General features: G+C 34.1%; 1 protein-coding gene across 4 annotated transcripts in view; it reads right to left on the reverse strand.

Moving 5' to 3' along the window:
* The window catches only part of TFPI (tissue factor pathway inhibitor), a 104059-nt gene that overhangs the window by 12607 nt on the left and 68961 nt on the right, over positions 1 to 22491 (reverse strand). For 3 of the 4 annotated variants that reach the window (XM_059928317.1, XM_059928316.1, XM_059928319.1), the window contains exons 3-6: positions 20543 to 20740; positions 14062 to 14106; positions 7549 to 7725; positions 6752 to 6847 (exon numbers count right to left, since the gene is read on the reverse strand). In XM_059928317.1, the coding sequence (XP_059784300.1) occupies positions 6752 to 6847; positions 7549 to 7725; positions 14062 to 14106; positions 20543 to 20740 (516 nt within the window). Of the gene's footprint in view, positions 1 to 1719; positions 1845 to 6751; positions 6848 to 7548; positions 7726 to 14061; positions 14107 to 20542; positions 20741 to 22491 lie in introns of those variants that run through there. The other variant, XM_059928320.1, reaches the window with a different exon arrangement.

Genomic DNA, 22491 nt, shown 5'->3' on the forward strand with positions numbered 1-22491 from the left:
AATGTCATTCAAAATAATTTGGTTTTCAAAATGGAGGTCTGTGAATTTTCTCTTTTAAAGGTATCCGTATTTTTTGAAACACTTCTCCGGAGGAATCTTATGACTGGGGCAAAAAATTTATCCTTGTTAAAACCAGAGGGCTTCCCTGGTGGCGCAGTGGTTGAGAATCTGCCTGCTAATGCAGGGGACACGGGTTCGAGCCCTGGTCTGGGAAGATCCCACATGCCACGGAACAACTGGGCCCGTGAGCCACAGCTGCTGAGCCTGCGCGTCTGGAGCCTGTGCTCCGCGGCAAGAGAGGCCACGATGGTGAAGAGGCCCGCGCACCGCGATGAAGAGTGGCCCCCACTTGCCGCGACTGGAGAAAGCCCTCGCACAGAAACGAAGACCCAACACAGCCAAAAATAAATATAAAAATAAATAAATAAATAAGACCTGGTGCAACCAAATAAATAAATAAATATTTAAAAAAAAAAAAAAAAAAAAAAACCAGAGATGGTCCAGGAAGAAAAGGATTAGCAAAAGTAGTCAGTGGTCACCTAGAGTGACTATATTCAGATGGCAGCACTCTTGGCAGAGATGAAGTGCTACATTTTTGTTTCTCACCAGCTCTCCTGCCAGGAAATAGTAGGTCTGATGAATCCTTACCACAAGTTGTTATTAATTTTTGTAAAGCCAGCTTGAAGGTACCTGATTCACCGTGCAGGAATATTTAGATTATGAGGGAAGTTTCTGTGCTTCTTGGTTTGAGAACATAGTATGAAAAACAGGATACTTCTCTAGGACTATGGAAGTGGGTTGTTGATGAGTGGGGTTTTCCAGAATTGTTGACACTGCTTAGTGATTGATTAAATGTGGTATACAGCTAAGTGTGTAACTCTTTAGTTGATGGAAGTTATTTTCTTTCCAAAAAATTTCCATGGTTGTAATATTCTCCTTTACGTAACCACATCTTCAACAAGAGGCCGAATAGGTGACAACATTCTCTTGCAAGTCTGTAAATTGACCATATCAGTAATGGTGTTTGGTGTCAATCAGGCAATTTCTGAGCATAACACCTCTTCCAGAAGGCTAATGATAACCAAAATAATTTTTTAAAAGATGTGTGTGTATGTGTGTGTGTGTGTGTGTGTGTGTGTGTGTGTGTTTCTTTTCTACCCATTTTTTTCACATATATATGGAATCCGGCCACTAGGTCATACAATGAACACAGTCAGGAGAGAGAGAGAGTTCCAAGTACCCAAATGGCCTTTAGAATACCATCCAATCATTCTCCCTTGACCTGGAGGCTGCCAGGAAGCCACATGGGACTAGGTCAGGTATATAGATGTTCATTTTCTTAAATAGCAAGTACCAGACTGGGTTGGCAATAGGCTTTTGAAGTCTACTCAAAGTTTTTTTTTTCCCAAAATATCATATAGCTGGTGTAGTTCCAAGGCAGCTATTAAGAGCTGATATACAGAAGCAAAGGAAGCTATGAACAGCAGAAGGATAATCCACTTTTTTCATGAATGAGTCAAGTCCACTCAGAAGGCCCAGTACCAATATGAACACTTGAAAACATTAGTTTTTCTTTGCTAGTTAGATGTTTATCAAAGAGATATATTGAGAGGAATATATTAACTCTATGCATATAAATATTAAAACTTTATTAATAGTATCCTATGGAAGGCATCACATATACCATATAAATATTAAAGAAATACCAAAAAACAATTACTAACATATGCATAAAATTCTGTGTAATCTTAAAATGAATATGGATGCATGAATGCAGATGTTCAGAAAGACTTGGTAAGTGTGATCAGCATTCTTCCAACCGTCATTTGTTCTTCCTGTTGTAACTGTGGATTACAAAATTAAGAAATAAAAAAAATATGAGTCTTCTATCCTGTGCCTAACAACAGTGGGATAAACACTAGGGGAGGGAAGTCTACAAAATATATAATCCATGGTCTCTTCCTTCAAAAAACTTGTAATCTAGTCAGTGAGGCAGAGCTGACACATCAAACAATATAAATATTAAATGAATCAAAATAAAAAGCCAGGGGGAAGAGAGAGGAAGAAGTCTTCCTTATGGTGGTAAAAAAGCAGCTTAGGGGCTTCCCTGGTGGCGCAGTGGTTGAGAATCTGCCTGCCAATGCAGGGAACACGGGTTCGAGCCCTGGTCTGGGAAGATCCCACATTACGCGGAGCAACTAGGCCCGTGAGCCACAACTACTGAGCCTGCGCGTCTGGAGCCTGTGCTCCGCAACAAGAGAGGCTGCGATAGTGAGAGTCCCGCGCACCGCGATGAACAATGGCCCCCGCTCGCCGCAACTAGAGAAAGCCCTTGCGCAGAAACGAAGACCCAACACAGCCAAAAATAAATTAATTAATTAAAAAAAAAAAAAAAGCAGCTTAGATACGATGAGGAAGGCCAGTGAGTTTTAGGTGGGAGAAAGCAGTGGATAACTTGTGTTTAATAATAATGAAGAGAGTGGATAATTTGTGTTTAATGACAATATCTATTCTGAATGGACAAAAAACTTTTTTATTTATAGGATAGTGAGACAAAATCTGGAATAGGTAGAGAGCTAACAGATAACAGACAAATTTAAGCCAAGTGGATGAGGCTAAATTAACACAGGGGAAAAAATGTATCCATTAAGTTAAAAATCTTTTCTATAAAGCAAGAGAAATATGTAAATTTGCTTGACTCTAATATAATGAATATATCTAAGTAGGCCAGTTATGTCAAAAAAGGTCATATCTTATACATGTTACATATATAGCTCTCTGATTCTCCATCTCTGTCTTTTATGTCTATACATATATACACATATACATAAAATGTTTTAGTTGACTTATGCCTGATATATGACTACATTAATAATATATGTAGTATATCTGAGTTACAGCTGACCTCTGTGATATCTATTTATTTATCCTCCTTATCTACCTATCTAATGTCTATAACATCTGGTTTGCCTGAGCTAGTATTAGTTCATGCTTATTTTTTTGGTATATCATGTTCTAACATATTGTGTTTTTAAAAAATTCAAATATGTTTTAAAATAAAACTATAATATTTATCCACCAAAATGACAAACACAATTTTCTGTCTATATGTATATATTTTAAATAAATAATTTTTTTTTTAGCATTCTCCTTTCATTTCTATTAGCATCCCAGTTTGGTTGACATATGATTGTTATAATCTAAACATGAAAGATTGATAGTCGAATGAAACAGGTTAGACTGAAAATGGAGAAGATGAGAATGGACATTTCATCAGAAAAAGCAATAGAATTTAATGACTGATTAGAACAGAAGTGATTAAAAGAGATTACCAAATACTCAAGCTGAAATAAATGGAAAAATGGTGGCAGAATTCTGAAAATTTGGAAAGCTGGAAATACTGAAAACTATAAAGAAAAATTTTACAAATAAAATTCTTTTGGTTTCAAAGCCCCATGATACTTCTGCATGCCAATATTCTCAATTTGTTTCTAGGAAACACATTTGAACTGTTTTAGTTTCCACATATGTGTTTAGTTCTATTGTGAATTCTCTTTTAAAGGTTAATTGTAATTTTTTTTACTGTATGTGTACTGAAGCACTTTTTTGAATAATTAGAGATTTTATAAGTGGCTGAAATACCACCTTTTCCTGCAAATGGGAACTTACAAAGAGTTGTTTTACAGATGAGAAACTAAGGCCTGGAAACTAAAGCTTGTATTGCTCTGAATTACATGGGTAATAATGATAAATCATACTCATGTAGCACTGAATAGGTTTATCAGGCACTGTCCTACGCGAGTTATGTATATTGACTGATTTCACCTCACAATAAAACCTATGAGGTAAGTACTATATTATTACCATCCTCATTCTGCAGTGGGAAAAAATAAGGTTCTGAGAGGTTAAGAATTATCTTAAGGTTGCACAGCTGGTAAGTGAAAGAAATGGGATCTGAGACCAAGTCTTCAGGCTCAGAGTCATTTCTCTTACCCACTATATTTTAGTGCCAATCCCAGCAGGAAAGTCAAGAAGAACCAGTTGTGACAGTCTTTCATTCTGAAGATCTTACACAGAACTGCATACATTTAGAGATACTGTGTTAGAATTATTTCTCTCCCACATGTACTGAGCACATATTTAACTCAGGAGGATGTAACTACGAGGAGATCCTCACAATTCAGGACCAAAAATCGAAATCAAATAATTTGCTCTCACTTCTGCACAGGGCCATGCTTAAAAAACATTTATAAAAACCTCTTTAAGGAAGGGCAAGTTTCAACATTTGAGGTCACCTATGTAGCCTATTAATATTGAAATATGGAAATGAAAGGAGAAAATTAAACCTCAGTTGTGCTTAATAAGCATTCAAATATCTTGAGTCAAGAGGGTTCACTGGGACTTCGCTGGTGGCACAGTGGTTAAGAATCCTCCTGCCAGTGCAGGGGACACGGGTTTGAGCCCTGGTCCGGGAAGATCCCACATGCCGTGGAGCAACTAAGCCTGTGCGCCACAACTACTGAGCCTGCGCTCTAGAGCCCGCGAGACACAACTACTGAGCCCGCATGCCTAGAGCCCGCGAGACACAACTACTGAGCCCGCATGCCTAGAGCCCGTGCTCCGCAACAAGAGAAGCCACCGCAATGAGAAGCCCGCGCACTGCAATGAAGAGTAGCCCCCGCTCACCGCAATTAGAGAAAAGCCCATGCACAGCAACAAAGACCCAATGCAGCCAAAAATAAAATAAATAAATTAAAAAAAAAAAAGAGGGTTCACTGGAAAAAATATATTCTCATGCTAATTTGCAATATTATGGTTGAGAATAAATAGCAATTAAAAAAAATTACCAAACCATTTTCCAGTAACATTGAACAAAATTTCTAAAATGTTTTTCTATTATCATCAGAAAGAGAAACATTAAAATTATATTTATAAATATTTCACTTAATAACAATAACACAATCTAGCTATATTTTTGGAATATTCAAATACCTAAGGATTATTTTTAATACAAAGAATTTTAAATGAATGCTATTCTATTTGTATTGTGGGGCATGTTCTTATTCCTGTACACTGCATCAAAACCTTAAAGGATTTACATCTTTTCAAAAGAACCTAATATCCACAGAGAACATTACACATTTGCTAAAACCTTGAACAAGTTTTTACATAAACATAGAACTGTATTTTCTTAAATTATTATAAAATGTATTTATATAATTGCAAGCAGTGACAGATGTAATACTTCACTGCTCTAATTATAAAATCTAAAGACCTGAAGGCATTTTGAATATACCAACTCCCGCTGAAATTTTGCATGCTCTTTATGACACTGCAAGTACTATTGGAACACTATTTGAATGCCTACAATTTGGGGAATTTAGTCACTGAAGCACTCATTCATTTTTGAAGACCTCACATTAAAAATAAACACTTTACAGAAAGAAATTTGTACTTCAGATTTCATTCATTAATTCTGATTCTTAGGCTGGGTTGAGGGAGATAAGGAACAGGGGGATGTGGACAGGGAAGACTGAAATGGAGAAGATTGAGTGAGGCATGTACAGAATTTAATTTTCCTTTCACATGACAGTGTTTCAAGTACTGAGAGTATATATAATGCTCTCTCTTAGATCTCACATCTCCTTACACTTTCCAGTCCTTCTAAGTCTCAGTCCAGTGACTTCTAAGGTATGGCATTCAGGGCTGAAGCAAGTCCACAGACATCATCAGGTCAATGTAAGACTATATTCCTCATTCTAGATAAATCACAGTCAACATTTGCAGTCCCTTAAATCCATCTGGGCAGAAGTTTTGCTTGCTTGTTTGTTTTTTGTAAAGAAAGATGCTCAAAGACATTCTGGTTCTGAACCCCATCCAATTCTGACACATGGCTGGGGCAGAGAACCTGTGCCCCAGACACTATGTCTCTTTTTACCCTAAGGCTGCAATTTTAATAGCCACAGAACTCTCAACACATGCCAACTTTACGTTTAACACTTACACGGACTGCTTCTAAGCAAAATCTCCAATTTCTGAATAAGCACTAGTGATTTTTTAAATTTAGAAAGAACCTTACATTCATCCCATTAACTTTCTACTTTTTAGGTTGTTTCTGTCTAGATATCTGTGGTGTCTGGTTATGTTTTCCAGTATTTTCACTATTTTCCCAGCTCTGCATTGTTGTGAGCATGTTTCCTATATGTTTGTTTAAATTTGACAAATATGATGACAGGACAGAGTCCAGAAAAGTGTTCTGCATACATCCAAAAGAAAATTCTCTCAGAAATGACATAGGCACACGGATGGTTAGTCACCGAATGCCTAATCTGTCCTGTGACTAACACCAGAGACCTTCTCCAATGCTATGCTCAATTTAACAGCACTTTAGGTTGCTTTTGACACACTGCTGCCATTACAATGATTTACAATTAGATACTGAGGTTGATAATTCCTAGCATTATTTTATAAGATAAATTTGGTGCAGAGTTAAATATCATGTAAAAGTTTTCATGGGATATGTAATCAAAAGCCTACTACAAAGCATACTTTAAAATAGATTAGGAAAATTATCACTTTTCTGGGACAAAAGGTCTTAAGCAATTTTGAATCTCAGTATTTCAACACACCTATTATTAAATAACAAAAGAAGTATAATTTTCTAAAAAGCATAGTTCTCATATACATTCTATTTCTATTGTAACCATGATAAAATTTTTCTGGCAGCAATTAAAATAAAAGAGAGTCTTACCGAAGAAGCTGGGAACCTTGGTAGGCTGGGGAGTCAAGGAGTCGTTATTCACAGCACCAAGCTGGGTTCTATAATCATCCACCTGGAAATCATTCACTGGAAAAAAATACAGCCAATTAAAATAGAAGACATTTTCACAAGCTCATAATTGTACACATAAAGCAAAGCACAGAAGTTGTGTTAAGAAAAGTAGATGTCTAGAAATTTTATTCACATTGGTATGTTAAATTAGTGAACAGTGAATCTTTATATATCTTTATATCTCTTATATATATAAGATATATATATCTTTATATATCTTTATATCTTTATATATATATCTTATACGATAATATTTCCACGAGTAACTTTGTCAAAGTTCTTTGTCAAAACAAAAAAGGTAACAATTAATGTTTAAGTCACTCCTTTAATTAATTTTAGGGTCAGATAAAACTGACTGATTTTAGGTGGTAGTTTCCAAAGAACCACGTGCTCTCAAATTGTTATAAGCCTAAGGGATTTCAGCAGTCCTACTCTTGTGCCTAAATTGTACTACAGTATTCTCAGAAAGGAAAATTAAATAATGTAACCTAAAGACAATTTCTATGGAAATAATTTCCACTATAAATTTCTTAATTCTCTGTTTCTTAAATAAACTAACATGGTGACTAATTTCTATCAGATTAAGAGTGACTACAGTGGATCTTCATTTGCATGGCTGCAACAAAATCTGGGTAAGCCTGAACATCCTCTAGGATGCCTTATTTTAAAAAGAATGCCTATAAAATGAAGTAAAAGGAGATGAGAAATGAACGTACATGTGTCCTCACAGGTGTCCTTGCATTCTTCCAGTGATTCAAAGTTGTTGAGATTGCCAAGGCACCCACCATACTTGAAGCGTTCACACTGCTTTGATTGATTGTTATAAAAATACCTAGTAATATAGCCTCGACAGATTCCAGCATCTTCTTCCAAAAAGCAGAAATCTGGCTTTTCTAGAAATTATAAAAATGTCAGAAAGCAATATTCCTTTTTGTGAATAACTTAATTATGTTAATTAAAAATATAAATGGTTAAGTTGAAGTTATTTAAGGAGTAAATATGAAAAGATAAAGATAAAAGGTAAAATATAACTTTATCCACAACTATACTATATCTACTGTGACATTTAGAATAAGGGAGTTACAACTGTTGTCATACATTGTGTCTATTGGAATTTCAAATTCTAAATTTCTCATAGTAAATTAGTAGGGCATTAACTATCAGCTCTTTCATGAACTGGGAGAATAAAAGATATTGGGTTTTTTTACCCTTGGTTTGGAAGTCCAAAATATTATGGCAAAAATTTGGTTTAATTATTTTTATTAAGCTTATGTGTATCAACATTTAGGAAAGATCTAAAAATATTTCTTATTTTTCAGGTGTGCAGTCTCATTTAAGTATACTTTGTTGCTTCATTAGAATGGTTTCAATTTTTAAAAAATGGAGAAGCTTTGAGGGGTATGGAAGCTTTCATGGCTATACTTAGAAGTTCCTGAATTCTTATGCTGAAATTAATATCTGTATTAGGTATGACATCCTCCACCACTGTGTCTCTTATTTTTCTTCCAGGCATTGGAATGACTCCAATAGTGCAGAGGCAGACAGGAAATACATGTTCAGGGATTGGAGAGGCTTTTGAAAAAGTCTAATACCCATTCTTTGATAGTGCTCCAAACCAGGCTAAACATAGCTGTCACAAAAGTTGTACCACTGTGATCTACATTACAAGCCTTGTTTACATGCATACTCTGTAAAGAAAAGCAATAAATTATTTTCAAAATTATGATGATTGCAAGATATATTGGGCTTGAATTTTTTAGGGCAAAGCTCCAATTTCCCCATTTTTTTTTCCCCTGCAACTATATATTACCATAGTGGCAAAAATGAACAGTAACATCATTTCACATCTTAAAGCATCTTGCATTTATCTCAGGGAAGCAATATTCATGAGTGTTTTATTATAAAAACAGTATGCATTTAATAATGTTAATGATTTCTGCAAGAGTAGAAAAACCAATCCCCTATGAAAAAATTGTTTTATTAAATAAAACATCCTATTTTAATATAGAGTAAAATATCTATTTTCTATGACTTCTCAAAGTACCAATTTGAAAGTTATTTTGTTCATTGTTTACTGCCTCTTGCTTCTTAAGGTGAATGTTACTATTATTCCCATGGTAACAATTTGTGGTTAAGTTTAATATATGGGACAAGGAAAAATCCTACTTCTTTATATTTTTATAATACACCTTATCTTTGATAAAGGAGGCAAGAATATACAATGGAGAAAAAACAGCCTCTTCAATAAGTGGTGCAGGGAAAACTGGACAGCTACATGTAAAAGAATGAAATTAGAACACTCCCTAAACACCACACACAAAAATAAACTTCAAATGGATTAAGGACCTAAATGTAAGGCCAGACACTATAAAACTCTTAGAGGAAAACATAGGCAGAACACTCTATGACATAAATCACAGCAAGATCCTTTTTGACCCACCTCCTAGAGAAATGGAAATAAAAACACAAATAAACAAATGGGACCTAATGAAACTTAAAAGCTTTTGCACAGCAAAGGAAACCATAAACAAGACCAAAAGACAACCCTCAGAATGGGAGAAAATATTTGCAAATGAAGCAACTGACAAAGGATTAATCTCTAAAATATATAAGCAGCTCATGCAGCTCATGCTCAGTATCAAAAAGCAAACAACCCAATGCAAAAATGGGTAGAAGACCTAAATAGACATTTCTCCAAAAAAGATATACAGATTGCCAACAAACACATGAAAGGAAGCTCAACATCACTAATCATTAGAGAAATGCAAATCAAAACTACTATGAGGTATCACCTCACACTGGTCAGAATGGCCATCATCAAAAAATCTAGAAACAATAAATGCTGGAGAGGGTGTGGAGAGAAGGGAACCCTCTTGCACTGTTGGTGGGAATGTAAATTGATACAGCCACTATGGAGAACAGTATGGAGGTTCCTTAAAAAACTAAAAATAGAACTACCATATGACCCAGCAATCCACTACTGGACATATACCCTGAGAAACCATAATTCAAAAAGAGTCATGTACAACAATGTTCACTGCAGCACTATTTACAATAGGCAGGACATGGAAGCAACCTAAGTGTCCATCAACAGATGAATTGGTAAAGGAGATGTGGCACATATATACGATGTAATATTACTCAGCCATAAAAAGGAAAGAGATTGAGTTATTTGTAGTGAGGTGGATGGACCTGGAGTCTGTCATACAGAGTGAAGTAAGTCAGAAAGAGAAAAACAAATACTGTATGCTAACACATATATATGGAATCTATAAAAAAAAAAAAATGGTTCTGAAGAACCTAGGGGCAGGACAGGAGTAAAGACACAGTCATAGAGAATGGACTTGAGGACACGGGGAGGGGGAAGGGTAACCTGGGACAAAGTGAGAGAGTGGCATGGACATATATACACTACCAAATGTAAAATAGATAGCTAGTGGGAAGCAGCTGCATAGCACAGGGAGATCAGCTCAGTGCTTTGTGACCACCTAGAGGGGTGGGATAGGGAGGGTGGGAGGGAGACGCAAGAGGGAGGAGATATGGGGATATATGTATATCTATAGCTGATTCACTTTGTGATACAGCAGAAACTAACACAACATTGTAAAGCAATTATACTCCAATAAAGATGTTAAAAAAAAAAAAGTTCAGGTGCACCCTGCCCCCCAGGCTTCTGACCAACAAGGCCATAAATCTGAGGTTCCACACACCCCTCTTTGGGTTTGATTAATTTGGCTCACGGAACTCCAGAAAAGTTTTCTTACTAGATCACCAGTTTATTACAAAAGGATATAATTCAGGAACAGCAAGGTGGAGGAGATGCACAGGGCAAGGTATGTGGGAAGGGGCGGAGCTTCCCTCTCCAGGCATCCACTCTTCCCGAATCTCCCCAAGTTCAACAACCCGGAAGTTCCCTGAACTCCGTCCTTTTGTGTTTTTATGGAGGCTTCATTACACAGTCATGAATAATTAAATCATTGGCCATTGGTGATTGAACGCAACCTCCAGCCCCTCTCCCCTCCCCCGAGGTGGTGGAGGGGGGCTGGGATTGAAAGTTCCAACCCTCTTATCAAGGGGTTGGCTCCCCTGGCAACCAGCACGGCCCCCCCCCCCAACTTAGGAGCTGTCCCGGAAGTCACATCATTAACATAACAAAAGACACCTTTAAGGCTCAAGTCAGGAAATTCCAAGGGTTTTTGGGGCTCTGTGCCAGGAACAACAGGAGGAAGACCAACTATATCTTTATTATAAATCACAATATCACAAATAGGAAACATTCAAACAACCCAACAGCAAAATAAGCAATGGATTTAAATAGGCAATTCATGAAGATGTTCAACTTCACTCAAAATTAAAAGGAATGCCTATTAGAACCACACCGAGGCCTAGGTGTCTAGGCCAAGAGAAATGAAATCACATGTGCACACAAAAACTTGAACCCTGGGCTTCCCTGGTGGCGCAGTGGTTGGGAGTCTGCCTGCCAATGCAGGGGACGCGGGTTCAAGCCCTGGTCTGGGAAGATCCCACGTGCCGCGGAGCAGCTAAGCCCGTGAGCCACAACTGCTGAGCCTGCGCGTCTGGAGCCTGTGCTCCGCAACAGGAGAGGCCGCGATAGTGAGAGGCCCGCGCACCGCGATGAAGAGTGGCCCCCGCTTGCCACAACTAGAGAAAGCCCTCGCACACAAACGAAGACCCAACACAGCCATAAATAAATAAATAAATAAATAAATAAATAAATAAATAAATAAATAAATAAATAAACAAACTTGAACCCTAATGTACCTAGCAACATTATTCCCAAATGCCAAAAGGTGGAAACAACCCAAATGTCTATCATCTGATAAATGGATAAACAAAATGTGGTCTATCCATATAATGGAATATTATCCTGTCATAAAAAGGAATGAAGTACTGAGATCTGCTACGACATGGATGAACCTTGACAACATTATGCTGAGTGAAATGAGTCAGACACAAAAATCCATATATTATCCATATATATCCATATATCCATATATTATATGATTTCATTTTTATGAAACATCCAGAATAGGCCAATCTATAGATGCAGAAAGTGGATTAATGGTTGCCTTGGGCTGGGGGAGCCAAAGGAAATGGGGCAGTGTCTGTTAGTGATTACAGAGGGTTTTTTTTTGGGGGGGGTGATAAAAATGTTCTAAAATTGATTATGCTGATGGTTGCACAACACAAAATATACTAAAATTATTAAATTGTGCACTTTAAATGGCTGAACTGTTTAGCATGTGAATTATATCTCAATAAAGCTGTTTTAAAAAAGTTTTAAAATATACTGTATTACAAGAGAAAGAAAAATACATTTGATCACTAATTTGATTTGTTTAGGTCTTAGTATGTATTTATGAAATTTTAAATCATATTAACAAATAATATAAGAATTCTATGTTTAACAAAAGGGGGTAGGTAAAAAATATTGCATACAAAGAAGAGAAAACAGTAACAAATTATTCTGAAAATATGATTAAGGAATTATACAACTGAAAGTTGCCATATTTATATGAGGCCCCATTCTAGGACATACATTTATTTTAGGAGTTGAAATTGCATACTTGTAAAATAATTCTGCTTAGGCCTAGAGTTTAAAATATCTACGGTCACAAATTAAGAAATTCATTCCCAATATTCCTCAGATAAATAAAGTTTTAACGTTCGTGTTGAATCTGCATACACAATCCTTGCTCTAAATTGATGCTCAGTTAAAACCCAGAATGCAGGCTTTAAGCTATATGCCAACTTCCACAAACCACATGATTTTCACCACTAACTTTTGTTTGAGGCTGCATACTTGGCAATTGTCTTAAACAAAACTTTCTCCCAACAGGGTTGTAAAGAATCCCCATTGTCTTTATAACTGTTCTGATGTGATGTTAGGAAGCATATCACAAAGTTGACTTCAAATCAATATGCTTAAAGGCCTTCCTTATGGATTGGTTTTAGCATCTGAACATTTTTTACACATATGAATAGTATCCATAGCTTTATTCTCTAACTTTCATATATAATATCAAATAATGTTTCAATTCTGAATCATTAAATATAAATTAAGTAGCATAATTTTCCAGTAAATTTCCCCTGCATATAATTTCTTCCTAAATCTACATTTTTGAAAAAAATATACTAATGTTTAAATGTTGAAGATACCATCTTTTACTTGATGGACAAAAAAACCCCTGTTTATAAATATGCTGTATTCTTTGATGTTACAGATAAGAAGAATTTCATTTAATTGAAGTATTGAACACTTTTGTAAAAATTAATTCAATATTTATAGAAAGTTATTTTAAAACTTGTAAATAAATACATTTACTTATGTTGTTTGTACAAACTTTGCTGAATTTATTTTATAAATTTTGATTGAAATTCTGGACAGTAGATTGTCTTAAGCTTATCAGTAAGTTATAGAATTTTTCAGCTCTTTCCCACACAATTAAATCAAAGTTAGTAAAACTAAAATTCACTTTGAATTATGTAGCTTTTTCATGTCCTGAGTTAAATAATTTGATCTTTTTGTTCAATATTTTCTCATTTAAATGTAAATGCTGTGAATGGTAATTGAGCAAAGTCAGCTTCTAGACCTTTATTAAAAGGAGCATGTCTTTCTTCATCTCTTGTAACATTTTTCTTGTACTGATATAATATATTCACCAAAAAGTAATTATTTTTAGTTAAAAACTATAAATAATTTAAATCACAAAATCAAAAATATGCAAATGCTACATAATGTTGACAAAAGCAATTATTTATTGTTAAATATCTCCACTTATTTTTGCATACAGACTGTTGACAACTCAAAGGCATATATACATTCAGGGTAATACTGGATGAAACTTGCTAAAGCCACATAATGCTGAGATTATGAAAGGATTAGAGATCTGAGAACTAAAGTAAGAACAGCAACATCTAAATCGCTATTTGGGGGATGTTAAAATAGCATGTGCATGGCTGTGGATTGTCACTGATCTAATACCAGATATCACACTGTGTTAGAATGAGTAAACACAGTGTTTGAAGTCTTCCTTTACCAAATATCATGTATGTTATTTCTACTTTTTCCTTATATCCACTGAAACAAAACACCATTTCAAAGATAACATGGATTTATGATGAATCTCATAGCAGGGAAAGCTAAGAATTGAATTGCCAAGTGCCTTATGTAAATGCTACTAAGGAGCATACAAATGAACATTCACCTTTTTGCAATGTTGTCTTTGTCCTTCTAGTTTTCTTTGGATAATCTGCAAGAAAAACAGTGTATATGTATCAATTACCACAATTTATAATATAATGTTATGACTTTCAATTTAACAAACTAGGGTGATATGTTTATTACTATTAAAGTTATTCTTATACAGAATGTCAATAAATAAATTTCTTATTTTCTCTAAAGATTAAATTAAATTATTACAGTATAACCATGAAGTCACCTACATTTTAAGATAATAATGTCTCAAAAACTATTTTAAAACTTTCTAACACATTTACAAAAATAATAATTCATGGTGAACTAAGTTTGCTATTCAAAATATCTATGATTAAAATAGTTATTTATTAAAATAATGTGAAATGTGAAAGTAATTCAAACAGCCTATTTTGCCTATAAAAACAGATCATTTCTGTAGAGGAATGGGAGTAGGGGTGAAAGGAACCAGAATTACCTCCTTCCTCCATTCCTTCTTCTGCTTCATTATCTTAATCCAATTACAAATGTCATTATTATTTCCAATTACAGAGGAGAAATGAAGCAAATGGTATCTGTGATGTATTTTTTGGTTTAATCTCATAGAATTATTGGAATTACTCCACTTAAGAACTAGAATGCTACTTGTCTTTGACCCATGGTATTTCAAGTATGGATTCTAAATTCTAATTTAAAAGATAATGAAATTCAAATTGATATATTATGTAAAATTTTGATTTGTTTACGTAAACATTAGGAAAACTAAGTGATATTTGATTTGTTGTATAATCATTTGTTTTACAGAAAAAAGCTTTGTTCAAGGCAGCTTATTGTTAGTTGTATGGCCAGAGAGACATAAAGGGAGGGAGAGAGAGAGAGGCAAGAGAGAGAATATGAGTACGAGTTGGCTTAAATGCCCCTTTCACCCAGTGATCAATCAGGTTATTCTTTGGAGAGTAAAATGTCTATGAATGATAAGGTGATGTGGTTCATCTCCCTTTTGAACTTTACTATGTTTTATTCAACAGTCTTTTTAAAAAGATGTATGTGTGTGTATGTGTGGAATTCTAATTGTATTTTAAATGTTAAGAAAACCTGATTTTTTTTTATTGTAAATAACCAACCCCCATTAATGTTTTTAGATGGTGGATTGTCATAATAAGCTTACATTAAAATATTTTAATGTACAATTATTATGTTACATTTTTAATTTATGAAGGCAGGGAAAGAATATATACATATAAACAGTATATAAGACTAGAGTGCTGAGTAATCATTTTTGCTCTGTTTTACCTACTGACAATAGCCACAGAACAGGAACCTAGAGATGCTTGATTTCAATATTCATGCAATATTAAAAGAGAGAACTTGTTCCTTTCTGGTTTCATCCCAAATCAGAGTAGTTCACCTGGTATACATGCAAACTAACTCAAATAATGTATTTTAGCACATTCGAATTTTAGATGTATTTAAATTACCAATGATTATCTTTGAGGATTCTGAAAATAACAATCATGGATACCCTATTTAATTTATTTTTATGCCAATTACAGTCTGAAAAGATAGATAAGGTTTACAGCAAATTATCCAAGTTATCATATTTTCCTAGATTTATGCAGAACATAACACTTACTAATGATGTCTTAAGGAATAATGAGAGTATGTTTTACTAATTCTTATTTTAGTAATTCCTTGAACTCCAATGTATATGAATTCACATTTTAATATTTCATTATGAATATTAAAATTAATATCAAAATTAATTCATAATTACCTGATACATTTAAACAATTGTAAAAAAAATTTTTTTTTTGCCCTATTCTTTCTTCATCTTTTTGTTTTCTGTTGGGAAAGGGGAGGGTAAAATCTGAACGCTAACTTTTATATTTCATATTTGTTGAAGTCAGCCTAGAAAATTTTCCAAGTAGATGGGAAAAGACTCTATGGACAGAATATTCTTGTTACTAGCTAAGTCTTCACTATTCCAAACAAATAAAACACAAAATAAACTTAAAAATAAAGAGAATGGAAAAAGTATTTACATGCTCTTTAATTCCCTGTGGAGAAAATTCCCATGTAAATCCCCATGAAAAGCCGCAAGTCACAGTTAGCCCAACCAATAAAATAGTAATTAATATAAACAGCATACCTACTAGAGCCTTTAAAAGTCGCTGTAGAGGCTGACTAGCTAAAAAGCTAAGTGGGAATTTGATCTCTTTCATCTAATTCTTTAATTCCCACACTACATACACCTATTTTTTCAAAAAATAATAATCAAATACAATGTCGTTCTTGTTTAGGCTATGGGAAAAAAGCAACTAAACCAAAAGACAGACATTTTGAAAGCCATGTGTTTAGAAACCATTTTACAAACTATATTTTAATTTTTTCTACCTTATTAACTTTGTTACCATGTCTCTATTATTACATAGGTGAATACATCATGCAAGATTATACATATTTGGAAACAACTGATAAAACAGCTTTACATGCAAAAGGACAGCTGAGCATACATGTCAAACTAAACACATCCTTAGTTCCTATTCTCTGAAATATCTGGCTTGACTTTATTCTCAGGTATGGTAATTTACAAGCCATAGTTCTCGAAGGTCTCCAAAATAAAACAAAATTTCAGCTCCCAAGGCTTAATATATAAGATATACATCATATTTCTCCTTTCACTTCTGTCAGTTTTTTCTTTGAAAATTTTCCAGTTCTGTAATTGAGGCATACACATAGACATTGAGGATTATTATGGCTTTTTGATTAATTGGCCCTCATTCCTATAATGTATCTTTCCTTTCTCCTGCCGATATTCCTTGTCCTATAGTCTACTTTTACTAATCATTCTTCTGATCTGTGCTTGCATGGTATATCTTTTTTCATCTTTTCACTTTTAACCTCTCTGTGTCTGTATTTTTAAAACGTCTTTCCTGCAGACAACATGTACTTAGTTCGTGATTTTTTTATATTGTCTACTATATACCTTTTAATTGGAGTGATTATACCATTAAAATTTAATGTAATTTTAATATGCATCTTTAATTCATGACAATTTGGCTTCAAGTAATTTATACCACTTTCATCTGTAGTATCAGAACCTTACAACAGTAATCTCATCTGTTCCCCCCTCCTTTCCTGTGTGCTTTACTTTTAAATCCTTTACTATTACAGTGCAAGTCTGCTAGCAATACATTTTCTCAGATATTGTTAATCTGAAAAAGTGTTTATCTCCATTATAAGGTAGTTTTAATAGATCTAGATTACTAATTGGCAATTTATTTTTTCCTTTAGCCCTTTAAAGAAGATGTTCCATTTTCTTCTCTTGTGAATTGTTTCTTTATGGGAACTTGGGGATTCTTTTGCTCTTCATTTCCTCATGTATCATTTTCCTCATTTTTTTCGATTTACTTTTTATCCACAATTTTCAGCAATTTGATTATTATATTCATTTGTGTGGACTTCTTTTTCTTTGTATTTATTCTTTTTTTTTTTTTTGATTTTGTCAATGTTCTTGGTTCTACGAGTTACAGTTTTCATCAAATGTGGATAATTCTTTGCCATTTTTTTGTTCACATATCTTCTGCCCCAACCGCCAGGACTCCAGTTACACATTTTGATAGACTTCTTGATTTCCTGTCATGGGTTATTGGGCTATATTCTTTTTTGTTTGCTTGTTTAGCCTTTTTTTATCCTCACTGTCCTTCATCTTGAACAGTTACTATTGCTCTGTCTTTAAGTTTACTGACCTTTTCTTCTGTAATGTCTAATCTGCTTTAAGTACATCTGGAAAATTTCTTATTTTATATACTGAATTTTTCAGGTTTAGAAGTTCCATTTAGTTCTCTTTTATATATTCCATTTTCTCCTTATTATGTTCATGTTTTCTTTAAATCCTTTACCATATTTATAATAGCTATTTTAAAGTCCTTGTCTACTAATTTCATCACCTCCGTCATTTCTCTGTTTGAATTGAGCACTTTTTTCCTAATTATGGATCACAGTTTGCTGCTTCTTCCAACGTTTAGTATTCTGGGCAGGGGGGATTATAGATATTTTTGAATATTATGCTGTTGGCTGCTGGATTTTATTGTCTTCCGTTAAAGAATGTTTTACCATCTTCCATTAGAGAAGTGCCTTCTGGCAAGTAGTTAAGTTACTTGTGGATCATCTGGAACTTTTAAGGCTTGGTTTAAGCTTCACTATGGCAAGGTTAAAGTAGCTTTTACTCTAGGTCTAATTTAGTCCTAGTACTAAATTAAATGTTAAAATTTCTCCTAGTCATGTGGGAGCTCTGGGAATTGTTTCACTTACAAATCCCTGTAATTACTTTCTCAAACTCATGGGATTTCACCAAGTGCATGCAGTTTTATTATTCAGTGACAAACTCAAAGGGACCCTTATCCAGATTTTTTAGCTTTTTCTCTACATATGTCCATTCTCTCTCATGTATTGTCCCTCAAAACCCAGCCACCTCAGTCTACCAGTCTCCAATCTCCACATCCTCCACCATGGAGACCACCATGCTGCGCTGGTATCTCCCTCCTTTAACTGTGGTCTGAAGTGCCTTCATGCAGATTGCTGGGGAGACTGGAGGGTTCACCTCACGTGTTTCCCATCTCTCAGAGATCACAATCCTACACTGCCTTTTTGATCAATGTCTGTAAACAGCTGATTCATATATTTTGCCCAGTTTTCTAGTTATTTACATTAGGAGAGAAAGTTCAGCTCCAGTTACTCCATCATAGATGAAGACGGAATTTTCTCCTTAGGTGATTTTTTAAAAGCTTAGTAATTCTTCTATGTCAGCTATATCCTTAACAGTAGCTTACTATATAAAACATTCAGATATTTAAACAGTAATATCAATGACTTTTGAAGAGATAATGAGGAGATGGGGGCAAAAGACATATAGTTATGGTAGGCAGGAATGATGTTTGAGAAAACATTATAGCAGGACATTCACTGAAGAACAAAATCATTATATTTGATTAATTTCTGAAGAAAAGGGTAACTTTTCACAATGGTTAAATAAAAGATTTGTAAATTATAAAAACTAAATAAATAGATATGTATTTCAGGAAAGAGGCCAGTTGATGAAACTAAGTAGGCTGCTACATGAAAAAGTGAGGATTACAAAGAATGAGGCAACCAGGCCTCTAGCCAAGGTGCTGAACCTGAGTGATACTCAATACAAAAGGATACTTGGCCCAGTATGGAATAGAGCAGGGTATAGAAATCTGTGATGAATGGAAAATGACCAGGCAATCACAAAAACCAAAGGTACTACAGAGAACCACTGAACTGCCTAATCTGTGTTAGTAACATTTCTAGCACATCTATGGAGAGGAAAGAGGGAAATAAGTGCTCTGAGATAAAGAAATTCATTCACATCAATTCTTTTCTGCCAGCTCTGGAGAAACAACAGTCACAGAGGAGAAAAGCTCTCTGTTTTTACCACACTGAGATTTTCCCATAGGCCAAGAGCATCATGATGCCAAGGTTGTTTTGTAAAAGCTGCTTAGGAAAGCATTATCAGAGTGAAAATGCAGACCTTCCTGCTTTGCAAAAAACAAGACACCAGTGTTAACTAAAGATACCATCGTTATGGCCCTACAGTTTAATTCAACTGTCTCTAAGAACATGCAGTGGAGAAATTTGGGACTAGATACTGCAGAAATAAAGACAACTCAGGATTTTCTATCTCTCAAGTAGCTCTCAATTCAGAAGAATAAAACTGAGATTAAAAACATTCAAAATTTTGACCAGTAATTGTTTGGAATTTATCTCGGTCTAAAGAGAGAAAACCACATGAAACATTGTAATTTGTAGAATTTGCAAAAAAAAAAAAAAAAAAAAGTTGTTTTAACATGATTAAAAGAATAAAAGTGTTCAATAAAGTTTAATAGTAGAATGTGATGTGCTTTTAAACCTTATAACTTAGTAAAACTATGAAAAGTTGGGTTCAGTGAGGTCTTCATAGGTCATCAGGGATGATATTTTCTACATTATTCCAAGGCTCCAAAGAGAAGGATTTAACTTTCATACATATATTTCTATACTTTTCTAATTAGTAGCTGTTGAAAACCTCAAATTGGATTAATTCATTATCTTGACAGGGAAACAACTATGAGATCATTGTATTGGTAAAGGAAAGTCTAAGTCACTGTGAATAACAATTTATTTCCTGTGAACTCATAGCTACCCAAGGAGGCTGAATTACACTTAATTTGCTGCAGATATAAAACCTGTTGTGCAAACTTAAGGGTTTTCTTTCCTCTTTATTATGGATAAGAGTATAGGACAATAAGCTTAATGTATTTTATAATGACTGATACAAAAAAATGAAAAACAGTAGTTGAACATTAAAGCTAAAAAAAAAAATTCCTTGGAATGTTAAAATAGTTTTAACTTTTTTTCTAAAATTATCAAATCTATGATTAGATCTAATAACTCTAAAGGTTTCTGGGTGATAAGTGTCTCCAGAAACCTACCTCTTGTACATTTTTCTTTGCACTCTTCCAGACTTTCAAATCGATTCTGATTTCCTTCACATCCCCCATATATAAATTCTTCACATTGCTGAGTGTGAATATTGAAAAAAAATCTCTTTATCATTGCTTTGCATGGGCCATCATCTGCTTTCAATGCACAAAATGAATGTACAAGTTTCAATGGTGGCAACTCAGCATCTACAAGGTAAAAATAAAAGAATAACATTCCTTTTCATTTCATTTTTAATACATCTTAATTTTAAGGAGAAGTGCAACAATAATAAAACAGGCTGACATAAGAAACTATGAAAAGTTATCAAAAAGTTAGATAAAATATATAAACTCACCAAATGAGACAGGTCTTACCAACTTTATTAAACTTTAATAGTTGATTATTAACCAAGTTTTAAGGAAAAATATCAAATATTTTTTCTAGACTCTTGTTACATATGTTGCTTAAACTCATACCAGTTGACCAATATGGAATTGAGTAGTAGTTATAAGGTAACTGATGTGTTGACATTACAAATAAGTAGAGATGTCTCCCTAATCCACAGCTGTGTCATTTTATACATATAAAACAACTCTTTAAAAGCAACAATATCAGGGCTGGTACATGACTCCAATCCTCATGAAAAAAAAGCAACAGAATATTTATATTCATACATGTATGTATATATCATACTACATTAAACCATTCCCTAGTTATGAAAATTTAGGTGTTAAATATTATAAATTACAAATAATTAATTTTCTTAAACTATACACACAAGTACTTCTTTTCTCTAGAAATTGATAATATATAATAACATTTTAGAGTATTGTATATATCTGTATATAAACAAAAACTGACATAAAAAAATATATTTTCCCTTCATCACTGAAGTTACAACTGTCAATTTGAATTCAAAAATAAGCGAAAGCATTTTCTGAGTAGTACATTTATGCATGATTGTGAATGCTATTTATATTCCTTTCTTTACTTAAAGATTGATAATTCTATACATGACATTCTAAGTTGTTAAAAAGTTGTGAGAAGTTAGAAAGCTTCAAGGACCCTAAGTGGTGCACCTGACTGAGAGATGGCCCACGATGTGTCACTGAATTAGCACTTTATGTTTTATCTGCTCTAGATACATTTTTGTAGGGCTGACAAAAATTTGACCTATCAGTTCTATAAATATCCTATCTTAGGAGCAGATCTTAGAATCTCAGAAGTCACATAAATAATTTTGAGAAATGAGCTGGAATAAAAACTCTGACATTTTCAAATCTTATGGCTATATACCATGATTTCAGAAATTCCTATAGCACTTCTCATACAATATGATGGTCTTGATTCCCAAGTTAATGTTACTTTAGAACTCTACAGACACCAAGTCATTGAAGCAGTGCTTCAGACAGGCACCTTTAATATAGACCACTTGTAGAACACAGACAGCTTTACCTGAGTTGCCAAATACTGTATACTTAGGGAAACTATGTCTTATAAATCAATAATTTATATCAGATTCTTTCTCATTGATTATTCCCACATTTTTGACTTTTCATATATTTGATATTCCTTACCATCATGCCAAATCTTTTATTTTACATTTTCTGTATTAAGGATATACCATCCTATTTTCAACCTGCTATTTAGTAATGGTGCCACCAGGTGGTGGCAGTGCACCACAAACAAAGGATATTACACCATAGTTGTAGCAGTTGTCCTGGTAGTAACAGCTAACGTTTACTGAGTACTGTGCTCCAGACATTTCGCAATTATATTATTTAACGATCACAACAACCTTCTGAATTAGGCATTATTATCTCCACTTTACAGATTATAAAGGAGCACTGCAAAAATCAATTGTTCAGTTCACATCATAAGTGATGGCTTCAGAATTGACCCTCAGATAGTTTTATACCAGATACTGCTCACCTTCTTAATAACTGAGTGATATTGT

The sequence above is a fragment of the Balaenoptera ricei genome, chromosome 7 (assembly GCF_028023285.1).
Source record: "Balaenoptera ricei isolate mBalRic1 chromosome 7, mBalRic1.hap2, whole genome shotgun sequence".
In the NCBI taxonomy this organism is placed as follows: Eukaryota; Metazoa; Chordata; class Mammalia; order Artiodactyla; family Balaenopteridae; genus Balaenoptera; species Balaenoptera ricei.